The sequence below is a fragment of the Medicago truncatula genome, chromosome 5, assembly GCF_003473485.1.
Source record: "Medicago truncatula cultivar Jemalong A17 chromosome 5, MtrunA17r5.0-ANR, whole genome shotgun sequence".
NCBI lineage: Eukaryota > Viridiplantae > Streptophyta > Magnoliopsida > Fabales > Fabaceae > Medicago > Medicago truncatula.
Genome location: NC_053046.1, coordinates 43,203,360 through 43,224,640, shown reverse-complemented (window position 1 = coordinate 43,224,640; position 21,281 = coordinate 43,203,360). Strand labels below are relative to the sequence as shown.

The 21,281-nt window shown below is 33.2% G+C and overlaps 2 protein-coding genes across 3 annotated transcripts; both read right to left on the bottom strand.

Annotated features, from left to right (window-relative positions):
- Nucleotides 1-5,946: 5,946 nt before the first annotated feature.
- Nucleotides 5,947-6,716, bottom strand: LOC11428886 (dirigent protein 4). Its single transcript, XM_003617799.3, has one exon. The coding sequence runs from the start codon at nt 6,560-6,562 to the stop codon at nt 5,993-5,995; it is 570 nt and encodes a 189-aa protein (XP_003617847.1). The 5' UTR covers nt 6,563-6,716; the 3' UTR covers nt 5,947-5,992.
- A 6,733-nt stretch (nt 6,717-13,449) lies between these two features.
- LOC11428885 (uncharacterized) lies at nt 13,450-18,193 on the bottom strand. Of its 2 annotated transcripts, none has more exons than XM_003617797.3 (6): nt 17,649-18,191; nt 16,223-16,308; nt 15,826-16,131; nt 15,605-15,688; nt 13,831-14,304; nt 13,450-13,733 (listed from the first exon to the last, which is right to left on the bottom strand). In XM_003617797.3, the coding sequence occupies exons 1-5, from the start codon at nt 18,024-18,026 to the stop codon at nt 13,866-13,868; spliced, it is 1,293 nt and encodes a 430-aa protein (XP_003617845.1). In that variant the 5' UTR covers nt 18,027-18,191; the 3' UTR covers nt 13,450-13,733; nt 13,831-13,865. The 2 variants fall into 2 exon arrangements, with proteins under 2 accessions (XP_003617845.1, XP_013454431.1); XM_013598977.3 differs by lacking the exon at nt 13,450-13,733 and adding an exon at nt 14,899-15,048 and having other exon boundaries at nt 14,166-14,304; nt 17,649-18,193.
- Between the last annotated feature and the right edge of the window lie 3,088 nt (nt 18,194-21,281).

The window sequence follows — 21,281 nt, the reverse complement described above, 5'->3', positions numbered from 1 at the left end:
AAAAATTAAAAAATCCAAAAGAATAAAAAACTCAAATTCATTCTAATATTCTTAATGTTCTTTATTTATTGTTTTCTTTGTCATTCTAGAAAGAAGAAAAAAATCTTAAATTGGGTGCGTATCCACTCCTTATTTTGCAATCCGATCAAATCTCATATTTACACCCAAGTAAAAAGAAAAATACACTCTTATTTTTTATTTTGGTACAATAAAAATAATAATATCTAAGACACTGTAATTTAATTTTACATAGTCAAAAAACATGTAATTTAAGTTTAATCGGAATAACTGGTTTTTGATGGCAAATGTTACGCCATCACTTGTCGAGAGAACTTGGCTACAAGGGGAATGACAGTTACCGAATGAGATTCAGATTGCTCGATAGCCAAATGTGGTATCATATATTTGCGTAGCGTGGGGTGACAATGATACTCCCGTCGGATTTGTTTGCATTGTTGGTGAGTTGTTGCTTCTTCCGTAACAAGAAGGTCACCTAGGGTTTGTTGTTGGTATGGCACACAATGGTGTGGTCATTATGGAAGGCTCGTAATGATTCAATCTTCTCTCAAAAAGTGACGTCGCCTACATCAAGAGCATCTCTTGGCAATGGTTTTTGTTTGGGTAAACAAATAGGTGCACCATCCTTTTTTTGTACGAGTGGTTTATCAACTCGATGGATTGTATGGCTAGATAGGTGATTTGTAGGAGTTCCTAATTTTCTTGGTGTGGGTTGTGCTGTTTCGCAACTTGTGGGTATAGTACCACTTGCACTCTTGTCTAGGGATGACAATTGGACTCAGGCTTGATGGGCACCCGCAAGAAGTACCCGCAATGGATAGGGTAAAATCCCCTTTATATGGGTATGGGTTTGGGTCGGGGTAATTATCCGCAAATTTAGATGGGTGTGGGTGCAGGTAAGGGCACTATACTCCCCAGCTTCGCAACCCGCATATACATATTTATATAATATAATAAATACTTTATTTATTTTTGTTTTACAATTATTTTAATTTATTTAGCTATTTAAGCATAAACCTAAACCTAAAAACTAATACGGTAATCATTTCATCCTTACCTTCATAAGCTTACGAGCTACAAATTTATGATTTAAATCAATTTGATGTTTATTTTAGCATACACTTTTTTATATGTTTTTTGAATGTTTTTATTTTAATTTTCGAGGAATATTTTGGATGTTTTTTTATTTAATTAAATACTACGATTTCTACTATTTTATGAATTGCTTTAAAAAAAATGGATCATAGTTTTATTTCAATTGTAATATTTTTTATTGTCTTTTTATAATTACAGTGCGGATAATGGGTACGGATATGGACACTTAGATGCTCGATATGGGGAAGAGCACTAAAGTTGTTACCCACGAAGATACGGACATTTTTTACAAACGCGTGTATAGAGAATGGTACTATAGTATCGTAAAAGAAGTTGTTTTTTAAAAACATCGACCTAAAAATGCTACGGAACTTTACCGATCCTCTATATGTAGATACCAAAGAATAAGGAAAACTGAATTACTCGTGTAGATACCAAATCAAACTTAGTTAGCACACTTAAAACACATTTAACATAGTTAAGTCTAATAAATATCACCTATCAAATAGGTAGAGTAATTCAACGGAGGTTCCACAAATCATGGTAAAATGATAACGTATGATACCTATTATTCATAATATGTCATTAAAACTAATTTCAAAAGTTATTATTATCTCCGTCCCTAATTATAAGAATAAATAGAATGTTGAAAACATAAGCTAACTCTCCTTCTTAAAGGATAAAATTGTAAAAACAATAGTAATTACAAACATATTTAATACAAATATTCACTATCTTAATTTCCGTTATTTTTTCAAAAGGCCTTATAACTAGGGACGGAGGTAGTACATGCTATGCTATAACCCTAAACCTTGCTTAAACAGCGTTTACGATTCTAAGCATGGAGAACACCAAAACTTTGCTGTTTCTGAGTCTCTTGTTGGCAATGGTTGTTTTGATGTCCACTAATGGGGCAGCAAGGGACTTGGCTGAGACTTCCTCAATCTTTACAAGAGGTTAGTTAATTTGCGTCTTGCTTTCAATTATCATGTATTACAATTATTCAATGATCTATTTTTTCGATTTAAACATATTCATCTTATCTTACTGTAATAAAGTTTAAATTGATAGTTCAAAGGTAGGAGATTTTGGCCGTGTTTACGAAGAGAAAAAAAAAAATAGCGAACAAGGTATAAGTTATTAGGGTTTAGAGTTTAAAGATTTAGGGTTTAGAGCTTAAGGTTTAGGGTTGATTTAAACATATGTTGTTTACCTCATAGATGTAGCGGAGATTTCCGCTCTGTTTACTAATATGCTATGATGCACGGACACTCCTCGGATAAGGCGTGTCTACGTGACAGACATGTGTCGTGTCCGACACCGATACATATAATTACATTGAATTATGTGATTTTCTAAATTTTTTAATTGTGTCGGCGTGTCTTTTCTTGTTCGTATCCGTGCTTCATAGCTAATATGTCAAAATTAATAGATAGTGAATAGATTAGCTAATAATAGACGAGTTTCTAGTTTTTATCATTCTTCATCAAAATCCTCTTAACAAATGTATGGACTACAATAAAATTTGAAAATGAGACCGGACTTTTAAATGTATTGATGACACAGTTGAATCTTTATCATTCGAAAGAACTCGACTTGTTGCAAAGAACCGAGTTGCATTCACATGATTGATTAACTTTTTTATTTATTTATAATTGATTAATCTTTTTACGGAATCAATTAGAAGCATAATGAATGGATGAAATTTATACTATGAAGCCTTCGTTAAATGGAACAAAAATTAAATTAAGGGCATAAAAGAAATGAGATTTTTTTTATGGTTGCTCAATAAATCCATCTAATTGTTTAACTGATCAAGTCGCAACTTTCGTTTGGCTTTTTATGTGTAAACTTCGCTCGAGCCGTAACTATCGATAGTGAGAAATTTTGAGGGACCTATTGAACATCAAACTTTTTTCTCGTTGAAAAGTAATCGAAACCCTAAAATAAGCCACTTTATTAATGGCCCATGCCGTTTTTTTGTTGTTGCATAAATCGAGTATTCTCCATGCGCAATTGTAGAGATTAATCTCTTGAGCTTTATATGACCCAAATGGAGGGCAACTTTCTTTAAAAATTTTAACTTGATGCATGACCAACGTTGAATTTAAACCCATGAATTGGTACAATGTGTCATCTCATCTTTGATTTCTTTATTAAATTTTGAAACTGAAGTTATTTTGTTTATTCTCTTGATGTAGGGAGGGTACTAGCATATCTTCCTAGAAGAACACTGATTATTGACGACAAGTGCGACAAGTCTAGTATTCAAATAAATCAAGCTCCAACAACACCACTTCCAAATGGCATTCCCCAATACACAGTTGAGATCGTTAATACATGCCTTAGTGGTTACAACATCTCTAACATTCATATTGACTGTGGCATGTTCAGTTCTGCACGTCTTATTGATCCTACAATATTCAAGCGTCTCAACTATAGTGATTGTTTGGTTAATAGTGGCAAACCATTTCCTAATGGGAAGGTTATTTCCTTTTCATATGCCAATACTTATCCTTATCCACTCTCAGTTTCTTCTGTTGTATGTTATTGATCCTCTCCACATTTTAACTTAATAATTTTTAGTTTGTCGTAGGTTTTTTTGAGAGGGAATTTATCGTTTTTGTGGAGTATGCACATTTGAATTATTGAATGAAAATTCAACACTGCTATTTCTAAAATAATGTTTCGAATTCAATTTATTGACTTGGTGCACTAAAGTTTGAATCTTGGCTAAATGAGATGTCTATGGTTAATATTCAATATTCAACCGTGCTTCAAATATAATTATGACTAACAAAAAAGTATACAATCGTTCTTGTATTAGAAAAAAATAAAGGGTATCTTCTAACGAACACTTTGCATGATGATAAACATAATGCGTACTAATTGCATAGTTGGGTTCACATGGGGATTCTATAACTTTTGGATCAGGGCATGCTAACACTTGCGTGATCAGGGCATGCTAAGTGATTAGAAGGGAAACTTGTGGCTTTAAGGTACATGGATCATACCTAATTAAAAGAAGGGAAATGCTAACATGAAAAACTAGGCACATGGGAATTCTACAATACTTATGTTTCAATTATATATATTTTTTTTTTGAGTTCTTTAACTTGTGCCAGCATAAGTTAACATGACTCTTAAAAGAAATATATCTATACTATAAGTATATATAAAGAAAACACTCGCTTTTAGCAATTTTGAAAACAAATAACAAATGTAATAAATAGATAAGTATAAATTTAAATATAAAAAAAAAAATGAACAAACACGATATGAATATATATATATATATATACACACACACACACTCATATATGTCTGTTTTTTTTTTTTTCCTTTATAATTTCAAAAGTGTAACAAACTATATGAGCATATTTATACTTACTTTTTCATTATCTCAATTATACTCTTAAACAATTTTTTCTATAATAAAGACCGTTGTTGATGTCATTAACAAAAAAGAATTTAGATTATATATTTTTTTGTTATATTGTTGGTGTCATTGAAATAAATAATCATGATTAGTTTGGTTTGTTATAACTTGAAAGCAACAGACATTTATATTTTTAGTTTTAATCCAAATCAATATTTCATAAGAAAAACACAGTTAATAATTTTCAAACGTTAGAATAAAAAAGAGTGGAAAGACAGACACATGAGCGCCCGTCTTTTCACTAGTATAAGATAGTAAAAATCGAAAATGCAAAACATTAATCCAAAATTTATATAAACTACAGAGTTCGGAATAAATCTCAATATCCCAACAAGAATACAACTTTTTTTTTTTTGTATTCACTATCTAGTAGTTATCAAGCAAAAGGGACCTTAAGACAATTCATTTTTTTTTTTAAGGATTAAGACAATTCATATTTGGCGGAGTTTATTCCTTCAAAAAAAAAAAATTGACGGAGTTTATTAATCATTTGAGTTTCATCACATGGTTACAATAATAACAGCTTTGATACAACATGTTTCATAATTTTTAATCATATCCAATAAAATCACACCATAATATCACTTTTTTTCATGTTCTTAAACTACATCGACAAACATATATATACAGATATTATTTGATTGTATCTACTAATTGTAACGTAAGATATTTTTTTTTTTATTACATAACGTAAGATATTTTGATTGGAAGGATTCATGTATATCCAAGTTTTAAAACTGTGGTCACAATTTTTAGGTTACCATTTTTTTTATCTTCATTATGAACAATCACAAACAATTGATGTTGCAGATTCTTTTTCAATAGAAATTGAAGTTGCAGATTACAGTTTGAAAGTTGTATATGTATTAATTCCATACACGATTATTTATTTTATTCCATACATGAAAGCAGGGAAACAAAAACAATAGAAAGTTAAAATTTGAAAACCAAAGGCTTATATTTTAGGCTTAATTACTCTTTTGGTCCCTTAACTTATTTTTTGGTTTCGTTTTGGTCCCTTAACTATTAAAAATTTCGTTTTGGTCTCTTAACTTACTTTTTGGTTTCGTTTTGGTCCCTTAACTATTAAAAGTTTCATTTTCGTCCTTTAACTTACTTTTTGGTTTCGTTTTGGTCCCTTAACTCTTCCTCCGTCAACCACTTTGGTCCTCTATGTTAGGATGAATGTATTAGAGTTAAGAGACCAAAATGAAACCAAAAAATAAGTTAATGGACCAAAACGAAACCAAAAAATAAGTTAAGGGACCAAAACGAAACTTTTAATAGTTAAGGGACCAAAAGAAAACCCAAAAATAAGTTATGGGACCGAAACGAAACTTTTAATAGTTAAGGAACCAAAACGAAACCAAAAAATAAGTTAAGGGACCAAAAGAGTAATTAAGCCTATATATTAATCAACAATATTTGATATTTATTATTTTAATAATGAAAAACAGTTACATTATACTCAACGATCCCATCACCAGTTGTAGCATTAAGAAAATGAGCCCTAATCTGAGCAAAACCAGTGGCCATCCTAAACTTTCCTCTTCCTCCGACCACCGCGAGTTCCCTCGTCGGTTCCCTCACCGGATTCCTCGAAAGAACACTAAAGGAGCTTCCATTTAATTCACCAGAGGTGAAAGCATAATCAACATACATAGTAAGTGTCACATCTTCACTCTGGCTAGATGCCACATAAAGACCTTGTGCATTTCCAACTACATTTGATGTTTCTTCAGGACCTTCCCTAAGAGGATTGTCAATGGCATAAACAGTACCAAACAATGAATGTTTCTTAGGAATGTCACTTGTTTGGTTAGCACGTGCCACAACAACTGCACTTGGGTTATTGCCTGTGTGAATATCAAAGTAGTAGAAATGAAGGTGAGTTACCTTATTTGGTAGCTCATGTGGAACTATACTCTCAGAATAAAAGTATTCACAATGGATCAAGTTGATACTTAGGCAGAGGAATAGGATAAAAAATAGGGTGAATATGTTTTTCATATTTCTTCTTTTTGCTAATATTTGGTTTGATGCTTTTTTATTTGTGTGGTGATAGTGCAAGTATATGTGTGCATATATACTAGTATTAACAATTTTTTAATAAAAAGAACATTAATATGACTTTTAATAAGCAGAAGTGTAAATTAATACTCCATATATATAACTATAAAAGGAAATCTTTTTTTTTGAGCATGATATGATACATTAGAATTTATGTATGGTATTCAAACTACAAAAATGTATTTTTGGTCTCTTCTTAAAAAAATATCCCAATTACAACAAAGACAATAAATGTTCAATCAAATCTTTATAAGAAAAAAAAAAGTTCAGTCAAATGAAATAAAATAAAAATAAAATAAAATAAAAACATATTCTACCCTTATTGTCCTTGTATGTTGTAACCCATATTCTTAGATGTCATTTTTAAACAATTATTTTTATTCTTTTGTAGTTGCCATTTTTACAGTTTAAAGCTATATTTTATCAATTCTACCTTATCAATTCTATTAAGTGGTTGATGAAGATTAATAAAATTGAAAAGTTTTAGTACCCTTGTCGCTCATAATAGCAAGCCGTATTAAATAAAATCTTAGGTGTTACTATATTTCCTCTATTCTAAATTAAGTGGTCCTTTAACCAAATAAAAAATATTTGAGAACCCAAAACTGCATCCAAGAAACCAAAATAAAAAACTTGGATTTTTTGTTTCTGTGCTAGAAGATCTCTTTGAAGATGACATTCTGTGATACGTGATGTGGATGTACATCTTCAAGAGTCGGTGTCTTAGGTGTGGTTGATATTTGGTCATGTTGGAACACTAGTGTATAATGAAAAAAACTTGAAGTATACTAGTGAGTTTGTGGAGCCTTTGGAATGTAAACATAAGGATGGAGAAACTAGTGTAAAATGTGAATTGAAAATTTTATGTCCCACATCGGATAGATCACACACTCTAGTAGAAATCCTCCTTATAAATTGAGAGCTCGGGAATAGTATTCTTCACTCCAAAATTGAGAATCGAATACTCTTCTCTGGTTTTCTCTCCTCTCTTCTCCCTCCCGCGGTTTGTGTTGACGAATCGTTCTTTCTTTCCTCCTTCTTTGGTTTTTCGATTGCTCTATGGAAGGAACTGTGATACTGCTAAACAATTATGGGAAGCACTTCAGAAGAAGTATGATACTGAAGAGCCTGGTGTTAAGAAATACGCCGTAAGCCGCCATCTGAATTTCAAAATGAGTGATGATAAGTCCGTTGAGGCACAATCACATGAGCTGCAACAAATTGCTCACGAGATCATAGCTGAAGGGATGGCACTTCCCGAACAGTTCCAAATAGCTGTGATTATTGATAAGCTGCCTCCTGCCTGGAAGGACTTCAAGAGTCTTCTTAGACACAAAACTAAGGAGTTCTCTCTTGAAAGTCTGATCACTCGTCTTCGTATTGAAGAAGAAGCGAGAAAGCAGGACCAGAATGAAGAGGTGTTTGCTGTTTCTAACAACAACACTAAAAAGAAATTTGTAGGTGCTGTTCTGAAGCCTGCTGGCAAACCATTTAAGAATCAGAACCGCCCTATGAATAAGAATTCCAACAGGAATAAGACTGGGAACAATCCAAGACCCCAGATTCAACAGCCACCAAAGAATGATGCTGCTCCACCTTTCAACTGTTACAATTGTGGGCAAGCAGGTCATATGGCACGCAAGTGCAGAAACAGAACCAACCGACCAGCACAGGCTCACATGGCTACTGCTGCTGCACCTGATGAGCTCTACGTGGCTATGATTACTGAGATTAATATGATTGCAGGTTCTGATGGCTGGTGGGTGGACACTGGTGCTTCTCGCCATGTCTGCTATGATAGAGATATGTTCAAAACATATACTGCTTGTGATGATCAGAAGGTGTTGTTGGGAGATTCCCACTCCACTGATGTTGCTGGAATCGGAGATATAGAGCTGAAGTTCACCTCTGGAAAGACTCTGATATTGAAGGATGTGCTGCACACTCCTAAAATTAGAAAGAATTTAGTTTCAGGTTTTCTTTTGAATAAGGCTGGGTTTACTCAAAGCATAGGGGCTGATTTGTACACCATCACTAAGAATGGTATTTTTGTTGGGAAAGGGTACGCCACTGATGGCATGTTTAAGTTGAACATTGATATGAATAAAATTTCTTCTTCTGCTTATATGTTGTGTGATTTTAATATTTGGCATTCTAGACTCTGTCACGTTAACAAAAGAATTATTTCAAATATGAGCGGTTTAGGATTAATTCCTAAAATATCTTTAAACGATTTTGAAAAATGTCAATTTTGTAGTCAAGCAAAAATAAATAAAGAATCACATAAATCGGTAACCAGGATAACTGAACCTTTCGAATTAATTCATTCTGATTTATGCGAATTAGATGGAAACTTGACTAGAAATGGAAAAAGATATTTCATCACTTTTATAGATGACTGCTCGGATTACACACATGTGTATTTAATGAGAAATAAAAATGAAGCGCTTGAAATGTTTAAACAGTATGTAAAAGAAATTGAAAATCAATTCAATATTATAATCAAGCGTTTTAGAAGTGACAGAGGTACTGAATATGGATCACATACATTCAATGAGTATTATAAAGAACTCGGAATTATTCATGAAACAACTGCTCCTTATTCTCCTGAAATGAACGGTAAAGCGGAAAGAAAAAAATAGAACGTTTACCGAATTAGTAGTTGCAACAATGCTTAATTCCGGAGCAGCGCCTCATTGGTGGGGAGAAATTTTATTGACTGTTTGCTATGTGCTAAACACAGTACCCAAAACAAAGAACAAAATTTCTCCATATGAAATTTTGAAGAAAAGACAATCAAACTTGTCTTATTTTAGAACATGGGGCTGCCTAGCCTATGTAAGAAAACCAGACCCCAAAAGAGTCAAACTAGCAAGTAGAGCCTATGAATGTGTATTCATTGGGTATGCCTTAAATAGTAAAGCCTATAGGTTTTACGACCTGAAATCTAAACCGATCATAGAATCAAATGATGTTGACTTCTATGAAAATAAATTTCCCTTTAAGTCAGGAGACAGTGGGGGTAATAGTGGGGGCACCGATAACTCGGTTCTTGATCAACCTTCTGAAATCATAACAAGCAATGAAAACATCGAAAGAGATGTTATAGAACCTCGTAGAGGTAAGAGAGCAAGAATTGCTAAAGAATATGGCCCCGAATATGTGGCATATACAATAGAGGAGGATCCATCAAGCATCAAGGAAGCTCTGTCTTCAATTGACGCTGATTTATGGCAAGAAGCTATAAATGATGAAATGGATTCTCTAATGTCCAACAAAACCTGGCACCTAACTGACTTGCCTCCTGGATGCAAGACTATAGGCTGTAAATGGATCTTGAAAAAGAAACTAAAACCTGATGGGTCAATCGACAAATACAAGGCACGCCTTGTAGCCAAAGGTTTTAGACAAAGAGAAAATGTAGATTTCTTTGACACATATTCGCCTGTAACTAGAATCACGTCCATTAGGGTACTAATCTCTTTGGCGGCCATCCACAATTTGATAGTACACCAAATGGATGTAAAAATTGCTTTTTTAAACGGTGAATTAGAAGAAGAAATCTACATGGACCAACCTGAAGGTTTCGTAATCCATGGACAAGAGAACAAAGTTTGTAAGTTAGACAAATATTTGTATGGTCTAAAACAAACACCGAAACAATGGCATGAGAAATTCGACAATCTAATGATTGAGAATGAGTTTAAGGTGAATGAAAGCGACAAGTGTATTTATTCCAAGTACGAAAATAACACTTGCACGATCATATGTCTATAAGTAGACGACTTACTCATATTTGGTTCAAACCTTAATGCCATTAAAGATGTGAAATCATTGTTGTGCCACAACTTTGATATGAAAGACCTAGGAGAAGCAGATGTAATTCTTGGAATCAAGATTACTAGAACTGATAATGGAATTTTCTTGAATCAATCTCACTACGTTGAGAAGATCTTAAGGAAATATAATTACTTCAATTGTAAACCTGCGAGCACACCTTGTGACCCAAGTGTGAAGCTATTTAAGAACACTGGAGATAGTGTTAGACAAACTGAATATGCGAGCATCATTGGCAGTCTCAGATATGCCACTGATTGTACTAGACCCGACATCGGCTACGCCGTGGGACTATTATGCAAGTTTACGAGCAGGCCAAGCATGGAGCATTGGCAAGCTATCGAAAGAGTCATGAGATACTTGAAGAAGACCATGACTCTAGGACTGCATTATCAGAGATATCCTGCAGTGCTTGAAGGATACAGTGACGCAGATTGGAACATCTTATCAGATGATTCCAAAGCGACCAGTGGCTATATATTTAGCATTGCTGGAGGAGCTGTTTCCTGGAAATCCAAGAAACAGACCATTCTGGCTCAGTCCACAATGGAATCTGAGATGATAGCACTAGTTGCTGCTAGTGAAGAAGCAAGTTGGCTAAGATGCTTGCTATCTGAAATCCCTTTATGGGAGAGACCGTTACCAGCTGTGTTAATTCATTGTGATAGTACCGCGGCTATCGCAAAGATTGAGAATCGTTATTACAATGGTAAGAGACGACAGATAAGACGAAAACACAGCACGATAAGAGAATATCTTTCGAACGGAACGGTAAGAGTAGATTTCGTACAAACAAATGAAAACTTAGCTGATCCTTTGACGAAAGGACTAAACAGAGATAAAGTCGCAAATACATCCAGTAGGATGGGACCAATGTCTATTGATCATAAGTGATGGAAACCCGACCTAAATGACTGGAGATCCCAAGAACTAGGTTCAATGGGTAATAACAAATCACAAGTGATAGAACATGCTATGAGAACGCATGATCCTGCAGTGACCGAAGGTTGAGATAATAGAAACTCTTAATGAGATCTATACTTCTTATGGAGTGAAGTACATAGCTACAGGAGTACTTCTGATAGACTCACCTATACGTATGTAGAACTGAGGCCGGTTCTTATGGAATTTCGAGGCAGAATTTCTAGAGCATTCGTTAAAACTGGGATAGATGTGCAAGGCCATTAACGCACGACCTTTTTAGAAAACAACTAAGAAAAGGTTGTGTGTGGGTCCTATGTCTGAGATAGAGTTCAATGCTGTAAGCAACTCTTGTTAATCAGAATACTACTCACTATGCAAAGGTTCAAGTTGTTGGCGACACCTTTGTTTACTAGCAATCTTCTGATAGCAATCTTCAGGAGTACTTCTGATAGACTCACCTATACGTATGTAGAACTGAGGCCGATTCTTATGGAATTTCGAGGCAGAATTCCTAGAGCATTCGTTAAAACTGGGATAGATGTGCAAGGCCATTAACGCACGGCCTTTTTAGAAAACACCTAAGAAAAGGTTGTGTGTGGGTCCTATGTCTGAGATAGAGTTCAATGCTGTAAGCAACTCTTGTTAATCAGAATACTACTCACTATGCAAAGGTTCAAGTTGTTGGCGACACCTTTGTTTACTAGCAATCTTTAAGAAACGTTTAAAACGTAACTTTCGAAACCAATTTTGAATTCAAGTGGGGGATTGTTGGAACACTAGTGTATAATGAAAAAAACTTGGAGTATACTAGTGAGTTTGTGGAGCCTTTGGAATGTAAACACAAGGATGGAGAAACTAATGTAAAATGTGAATTGAAAATTTTATGTCCCACATCGGATAGATCACACACTCTAGTAGAAATCCTCCTTATAAATTGAGAGCTCGGGAATAGTATTCTTCACTCCAAAACTGAGAATCGAATACTCTTCTCTGGTTTTCTCTCCTCTCTTCTCCCTCCCGCGGTTTGTGTTGACGAACCATTCTTTCTTTCCTCCTTCTTTGGTTTATCGAGTGGTTTACGTACCATATTAGAGTGGTTTTTCGAAACTTTTCGAAAACCATATTGAGGTGTTATTCTCGAGCGATTTCTGGCAGTGCAGCCTTTAATCGTACAGTTAGAATCTGGGCTGTTTTATCCTGGAGACGGCACGGTTGCTAGTCTACCTTGCACAACTTAGGTAGTGCCGCGAAACGTCTTAAAGAAAGCGACCTGGTCGTGACTCACCCCGGTAATAGTTTCAAAGCTCTGTCGTAATTTTCAAAATACAAAACCAACAGGTCACATGTCTCATCTTCTCTAACATTGGGTTGTTTGTCACCACCTAATCATGCAAAGTTCCTTCCTCTGTATTATTTTATGAATAAGGTTCTTCCTTCTATGTTCTATGGGTGATAATTGAGAATCAAATGCTTCCATTTATTGATTGTTGTGACCAGTTAAGTTGCTGCAGTCTTTTACCACTTGGAACAACCATATGATGGTACTTGGTATCAAAGTGCTTGTTAATGTGTTGCATTTTCTGTTTTGAAATAATATACTGTAAGAATGTTCAACCTATCTTTTATAAGACAAATCTTTTTAAGTAAATTAAAAAACTATATGCCAATATTAATTGAAAAACATCTTTAAAAATTTTAAAAATTGCTTGATAAACTTATTTTGGCATGTTTTAAAGGGATGTTTGATGATAACAATGGTAAAAAAAATGACTTGGACAATGATTGTGAAGGATTGCATGTGGGAATATGATGCTGAAAGTTTTCTGGGTGACGATATGGGGGAGAATTATTTCAACGATCATCTGTTGAAACCGACCACTAGGCTTACGCTGTAAGAGAAGAAGTTGCAGACTTGCAGTTACCGCGATGCACACGGTGTCATGTGGCAGGAGCTGAACTGCTGTAAAGCAGTTGCCGGCAGCACACAGGCAGCCAGTGAGTGTGGAGTTTGAAGCTGCTGCTGGAGCACATAGGAATGGTGGTGGTTGGCAATATGACACTAGAGATTCTTTGAGAAACACTGCAAGGGACTTTTTGAATATGTTGTGTGCACCTCAAATCTTGGATTAATTAGCAAGTTTGAGGAACACAAAAGCTTTACAATAAATTGAAAAAGGTTACAAATCAAATTCTGCCTAAACAAACTTATAAATACTCCATATTCTGAGGCTAAGGTTTCTTATATGTACAGATTAAGCTAATAGGCAGATTATAAATGCCACAGCCAATAATATTCCACAATCAGTAAAGCACACAAATTCACATTAACGATTGAGCTCCCACTCGTTCCCTGCATGTCCAATAAGGATTGATCTAAATAACAGCAGAAGCATCAAAAACATGAAGCTGATATAAATGTAAATATGTTAAAGCTTAAGCAAACTGACCTAAATAATAATAACACTGACAAAGTTGATTCCTCCTATGTCAATTGTTTGTAGCAGTTATAGGCGATAGTGACCGATACAGCAGCACAGACAACAGCAAGAGCAGCATAAGTATCTTCTTGTTCCCAGCCGTCAAGCCATGATGTCATAGAACGAGACCTGCATGAAGCTCCTTTCCCGCTGTTGATTCGAGAAACCGCCGCCTTGCTGCTCTTATTATTATCAGCTGAAAGCTTTGCTTCAGTCTCGATGACATCGGAGCTCATTCTCTCATCCACTGACACCTGACTCTGACAAAAGGAAGAGTTTCCGTTTTCTTGGCAGCAGCTCACTCCATTTGGTTGGCAGCAGCTCGTGAAATTGTCTAGAGATCCATTCAGTACAGGGTTTTCTTCTAAATCTCCTATGCAACTCAGCAGAAGCCTTTGTTCTTGCTTTTGTATTTGTTCATCTTCTGATAATCCCATCTGACCCCTGATGGAAATAATCAAAGAAGTAAACAATGAATACAAGTGAGAATATGCTCCAGGGACATTTGTCGACAGTATCTTAACTCATCAGCAAGATTCATATTAAGCAATATATTGGTTATCAGTATCTCACATTCCTGCGAGTTGTATCTCGATTCGATATAAAACTGACTCAACCGATACGAAATTCTAGTGTATATCTAATATGAATATGCTTTTCATCTTAAATCTGATTCGTCATGATGGAATCTCAATTCCAATTCATTATGATGTATCTCAATTCACTATGATGAACCCTGATACACTCTAATAAAATCACTACCTAAACTTAGTGTAGCCAACCACTTTTTTTGACAACTTTGCATAGTCAGCCACTTTTCAATTGACATTTGATTTACAACTTGAATCCTGAATTATTTTTAGGCTAGTAGATGATATATCAGCTTATGATTGTGCTATGTTACTTGATTTTACTTAAAAGTGTAATATTTTTATTCGAATTGTGCCTGGTGTTTCATAATAAGATTTAATTCACGATTTGGAAAATAGGTATTCCGAATCACGATTTGAGTCTTGATTTGATGACCAAGGGCAATACCATGGTAGTCGAATCACCCATCATAAGTACTTTGTTTCAGTAGCAGCTTAAATTAATCCCTTGGAGAGGATACCATGTAATAGAAAATATAAACAGTTAACCAAAGAGCTTCCAGGTCTAAGTTGCCACTTAAATGCATATGGAGCAAACCTGTCATATCATACCATACCATCAGCTAAAGATAAAGAGTATGGACATGACAGTTGCTGTCTGAACACAGTTTCAATTTCAAAGTATGGAAACCAAAGTTGACTTTAGGATGTTATATTCCAACTCAGATTAAAAATCACATATCAAAGAAGTAACAGTAAAACGGCATATAGGCATATAAGCCAACAAAAGAACATTTTTGAAATACAAAGCCCTGCCTTATTAAATGAATTATGAGCCCTCGAGGATTGAGAGAATTTTGATTGTGTTAAACTTAAAATCAAGTTCTGACAAAACTTTGAATGTTGCTAGTTAACTCTTCTGCGTTATTAACCTTTCATTTCCTTCTGGACTTCTAATTTTTTTACTTGAAAAAGACAATCAACCATATTAATATAACTACAATTTCACCTCTCTTGGCCAACTCTTACAAACTTATGTAAAATTAACTTCTGATCCCGCAAATAAGCAAAAATCCAACGGCAGAGAGCGGCCAGGTAGTGTCATTTAGAGGATGAAAAGCCTGATAACATAAATAATTGTGAAAAATAATCACCTCCATAATGAGTCTATAATCTCCCCTTTCATGACATGTTGTTGAAGCAATAAAGGTACATCCTCTGGGGCAACATATCCATACCTGGTTATATCAGTTGAATATAATATAGGTCAGATGAATAATCAATATGGTAAACAACGGTATTTCCACATTTAAACTATTAAACAGAAAGTTCTTGAGATAAAGAGTTTTGATAACCGAGCAGGTCTTCTCCTTACCAATGTCCAGTGACTTCTCCATTCATGCTTGATCCAAATATAATGACATTTCCTGCATACTTATGTCCCCCAATGTGCGAGCATGGGCTAACAAATACTTTACCTTGTAGACCATGATACTCTATTTCTTCCCTGAATCTATTAACCAAAACAGGTCCACAAACCCCACATCTACGATCACGTGATCCATGTGAACACACAAAAACATATGAACCTTTCAGAGTTTCAGGTGTTCCAGGTAGCCACTCTCCATTCTTCACAAGAACTTCTTCAACAAAAGTTTCAACATCAAAATGTGTCAATCTCCTGCAATATTAACACAATATTTTGTAGTCAACAAACAAAAGAAAAACCTTCACAAGGGAATCAAATGCAGCAAAACAACGCTCACACTAACCTGTATCTGATCATGTCAGGAAAGATTAACACATCCCCATTAGATGTTTCAGTCCCATCATGACCCTCACATATCGTTAACCGGGTCTAGCAAAGAAACAAACAGGTCACAAATTTCATAACCAAAATCAATTGGCACATTTTCACAATGCAATCAACTAGCACTAAACAGATCATACAGCTAACTTAAAAAGGTATAACCTCGCTATCAAAAAAACCATGACACCAACAATTTAAGTGGATCATTCATGATTCATCACCCTACAATATTTAACCCAAAAGCTTAAATTTTTACAAGTTCATAACTGACAAATCACCATAACAACATAACCTTGTAAAAAATCAATTAGCACATTTTCACAACACATTCAATTAAAAGCACTTTACAGATCATATAGTACTTAAATTTAAAGTTTTTTTTTTAAGAGAAACTTTAAAGTTCAAACCTCACAAATTTCAAGTGGATTATTCATTCATAAATCATAATTCATTACCCTACAAAACAAACAACCCAAAAGCTTAAATTTTTACAAGTTTATAACCAATAAATCATCTAAAAATCACAAAATGAATTAGCACATTTTCACAACACATTCAATTAAGCACTAAACAGATCATACAATTAACTTAAAAAGTCAAAACTTCAATAATTCCAAGTGTATCATTCATTCATAATTCATGACCCTGCAAAACAAACAACCCAAAAGCTTAAATTTTTACAACTTAAAGAACGAATCAATCACGATAAACTCAAAAAATCAATTAACACATTTTCACAACACATTCAATTAAGCACTTAACAAATCATATAGTTCTTAACTCAAAAGTTAAAACCTCAATAATTTCAAGTGGATTATTCATTCATAATTCATCACCCAAAAAAAACAACCCAAAAGCATAGTTTTTTTACAAGTTTATAACCAATCAATTACCATAAATTCACAAAGGAAAATCACAAAATCAATTAGCATATTTTCACAACACATCCAACTAGCATTAATTTCACATCATACAGTTAACTTGTTAAAACCTCACAAATATCATTCATTTACAATTCATCACCCCCACAAAACAAACAAACAACAACCCAAAAGCTTAAATTTTTACAACTTAAAAACCAATCAATCACCATAAACACCCAAAAAATCACAAAACAATTAGCACATTTTCACAATATATTCAATTAAACACTAAACAGATCATACAATCACCTTAAAATTAATAAGTTAAAACCTCACCAACTTCAAACCTATCATTCTTCCATTCATTCATTCATGATTCATCACCCCACATAACCAACAACCCAAAAGCTTAAATTTTTACAACTAAAAAACCAATCAACCACCAAAAACCCTCAAAATCAACACAGATTAACAAGAAATCAAAAGCACAAATAAATGTTTCAAAAATCAAAGAACTTTTACTACCTCCTTCTTCATATGATTCTTCCTAGCTTTAACAGCAGCATAAAGCAACCTAGGCAACCGATCAAACTCAGCAGCTTCAATCCTAGGAGGCCAAAACCTGGGATTCTTATAACAAAGAAACACGTGTCGTTCGTACAACTCAACAGTACCAACAAGAGAACTTTGTCGAAAATCAGGTCTTGAGAATCCAAACTCAACATCGGCAACATCACCAGATGAAAGAACACCATCGTTCTGGAAACTTCCAGAAGCGCTTCTTGGGTCGGTGAGGTAACTATCGAGTGTGTCAGAGACGGTGATCGGTGAGGAATGAGAGGAAGATGATGGGATTGTGAATGTTAAAGATTCTTCTCTTTCTCTGTTGTTGTTACCCATCATTGTTTGTTTGAGAGTGAAAATGGTGAAGAAGAATGAAAGTGAGTGTGTTGAGTGTGTGTGTTTTTTCTGTTACTGTTTCGAGGGGTTTGATGATGTTGTTGGAAGAAGAGAGACTGTGTTCCTGTGCTATAGAGACTATGATATGACTGCTTTGTGATATTGTGAGAGTTGTAAGAACTAATATATGATTTGATAAGTCCTGTGATAAATTCGTGGTAATTAGAATAAATTTTGATGATTTTAGTGTACATCCTCCGGTCACAAATATAAGCAAAAATTCACTTTTTAGATACATTCAATTAATGATGTATGTGACATATAATAAAGACCACATACATCATTAATTGAATGTATCTAAAAAGTGAATTTTTGCTTATATTAGTGACCGGAGGGTTTACGTTAGATAGATAATTAGAATAAATTTAGTTTAATAAGATAATGATTGATTTGGATAGAGATAACGATAAAGTCATCAAATTTAAAGTTATTTAAGTTGAACTCACAATCGAAGTTTTTCTATAATAATTTATTTTTGGTTGACTTAATCATTTGAATTTAATTGTTTGGTTAGCCCCATATTCAAGTGTATATTTGGTTTGGCTAAAATTGATTTTAAAGATGTGTAATTGATTTTGACATGTTTGATTATTTTTTGATATGATTGATTTTCTTCAAGGATGGAATAAATTTGAAGCTTTTGATGGTAAAAGACCAAAAATTGTTCAATATCATAAAAGTTTATCATCTATTGTTCTACTTTTTATTGTGTTGTTATGTCTTGTATTGTTTTATCATGTACTTACTTTTTAGTGGATCAAACACATATAATGTTCGGATTTTTATTTTATTTTTTAATATAAGTATCATGTTAAAAGAATATAGGAATTGGTGCGGTATGTATGCTTGGGACATAAGAATGTGCTCTTTGAAAGTCTTAGGTTCGATTGCTTGAACTGAGAAGCTAGCCATTCATACATTGGATTAGGGATTTGGTCTAGCATCAACTGCCCTCTTGATTGAGTCGGATATTAAGTTTAGAAATTTTGTTAAAAAATTAAAATATCAAACGGATTGATCAAATCAACAAGTTCTTTATTGATTGTTTGTTTATCATTTTCTTTTTCTTCAGTCTACCAAAATCACTTTCTTCCAAAAATAAAATGTAACATTGCAAGTATTGGGTCAGTTATGGGTTAAATGACACGTGTCATTCAGCTATGGGTCAGTTAATGTGCCGACCAGAGGAGTTTTTTTTTTTCATAATTTTCCTACTTTATGTTTTATCGTGACTAATTTAAGAACTAAATTTGTATTATTTGACTTTTTTAACAGTATTATTTGACTGAAATTGTTTTAAATGTTGGATTGAGTTTCTTTTTTATTCTTTCTAACACTATTTTTAATTTATTGTTTTAGTGGACCTTGTTATTTTCTTACTAAATAATGCAAGACACCTAGATCCTAATAGATGTTAGATGATATTGTTTTGTACTATCCAACATGCTAGCCAACTTTTCCTTCAAAAAAACATGCTAGCCAACTTCTTTAAATAAATAAAAAATGCTAGCCAACTAAAATCCCTTGGATTCCATTTGTTCAATCACTCAAACCTTTTTGGGAGAATATATCACCAAAAGCTATATGAATGCTTTCGGAGCACTCTTGAAATTTGAAATAGTAACAGTGTGTTTGTTTCAAGTTTACTAAATTTATTTTTAGGAATAACATTTTTTGGAATAAAAAGATGGGAATTTTGTTCTAAGGTATTTGGAAAAAATATGGATTATAATAGGTAACTATATAATACTCCTTGGAACCATAAAAATATGGATTATAATAGGTAACTATATAAGAATTTATTCTGATCTCCATGTGAACTTTATTCCCACCCTTTTCCTTCGGAAATTTTTTCTATTCCTAGGAACATTTTATACTCGAGAATAAAATTTAGTAAATTTGTAACAAACATAGACATATGTATTTCTATCATTTTATTCCCGAGAATCAACAAATATAGCTTCAAACAAACACACCCTAAGTATTTATAAAATGTTGTTTATTCAATGCATTTGAAATTAAAATGTTTGACTTAAATTATTTTTATATGAATTTGTTTGACTTAATTTAAAATGTTTAAAAAGTATTTTTGAAGTATTAGTTAGGAAGAGCCTTGTTTTTTTACCATCTTATCTCATAAGTATAAAGTTTCAACTGTTGTTTTGTGATCACTATTTCTATGAAGAAATTTATGGCATGTGTATAATGGGTTCTCATTTTCAATTGATTTTTTTTTTCATATTTGAAAGTTAGAAAAAACTTCTGACCACTTGTTTAAGCATTCAAATCCCTAAAACTTGAACCAATATATTTAACAAATTCGTCGGGTGGGTTTAATTTAAGTTTTCATACAATCTCAATATATTTAAAAAATTCTTGTACAATTTTTCTCGAGCTTTTTAATCGTTACAATTGAATTTATTTACTTTATTTAAAATTCTCAACTTCTACTATCTTGTTAAAAAGATCACAAATTAAATTAAATTAAATTGTAGAATTAGTTTCAAATAATATTTTACATTTTTTATTACTCAAAGTAATATTTTACATAAAATCCACTTACTGTTTATGTCAACAAATCAACTAATTAAAAAGCCAATTTTGACGCAAAAAAAATAATAATATCAAAAGTATATATTATATTTTTCCGACCTTGAATTTTAATGCCACAGTTGTGAAAAATGTCCAATGCTACATCCTACAATATTCCAAATCAAACATCAAACCCCATTCCCAAAATATTCTAATAAATGGTAGTGTTAACTTGTGCACTTAAGGTATGTTAAGAAATCCAAAAGAAGAAGTATTCTATAAAATTTTGTGCATTTAATTCACTAAAAAGTTAAAAATTTAATGTAAATGGATTCCAATAAAATATTTCTACATTTGATTCATTAACTCGTGTCTTAAGGCGGACACAAGTTAACATTTTTCAACTTTTAAATTTCAGACACTAAAATCATCATCATCATTGTAAAAAAAAAAAAAAAAAAAAAAGAAGACTAAAATCATTAATAAAATCATTGAGAGATCAAAATCATAAATTATTGAGAATCTTGTTTACATAACGCAAACTATCTTTACATAAAATTAAAATTATCATAAACCTGAATCATGTTTAATAACCTCACTTGAAGAATAGTATCTTTACATTAAATTATCAAATTATCTTTCTCTTGATTTTCTTAATGTGAAATA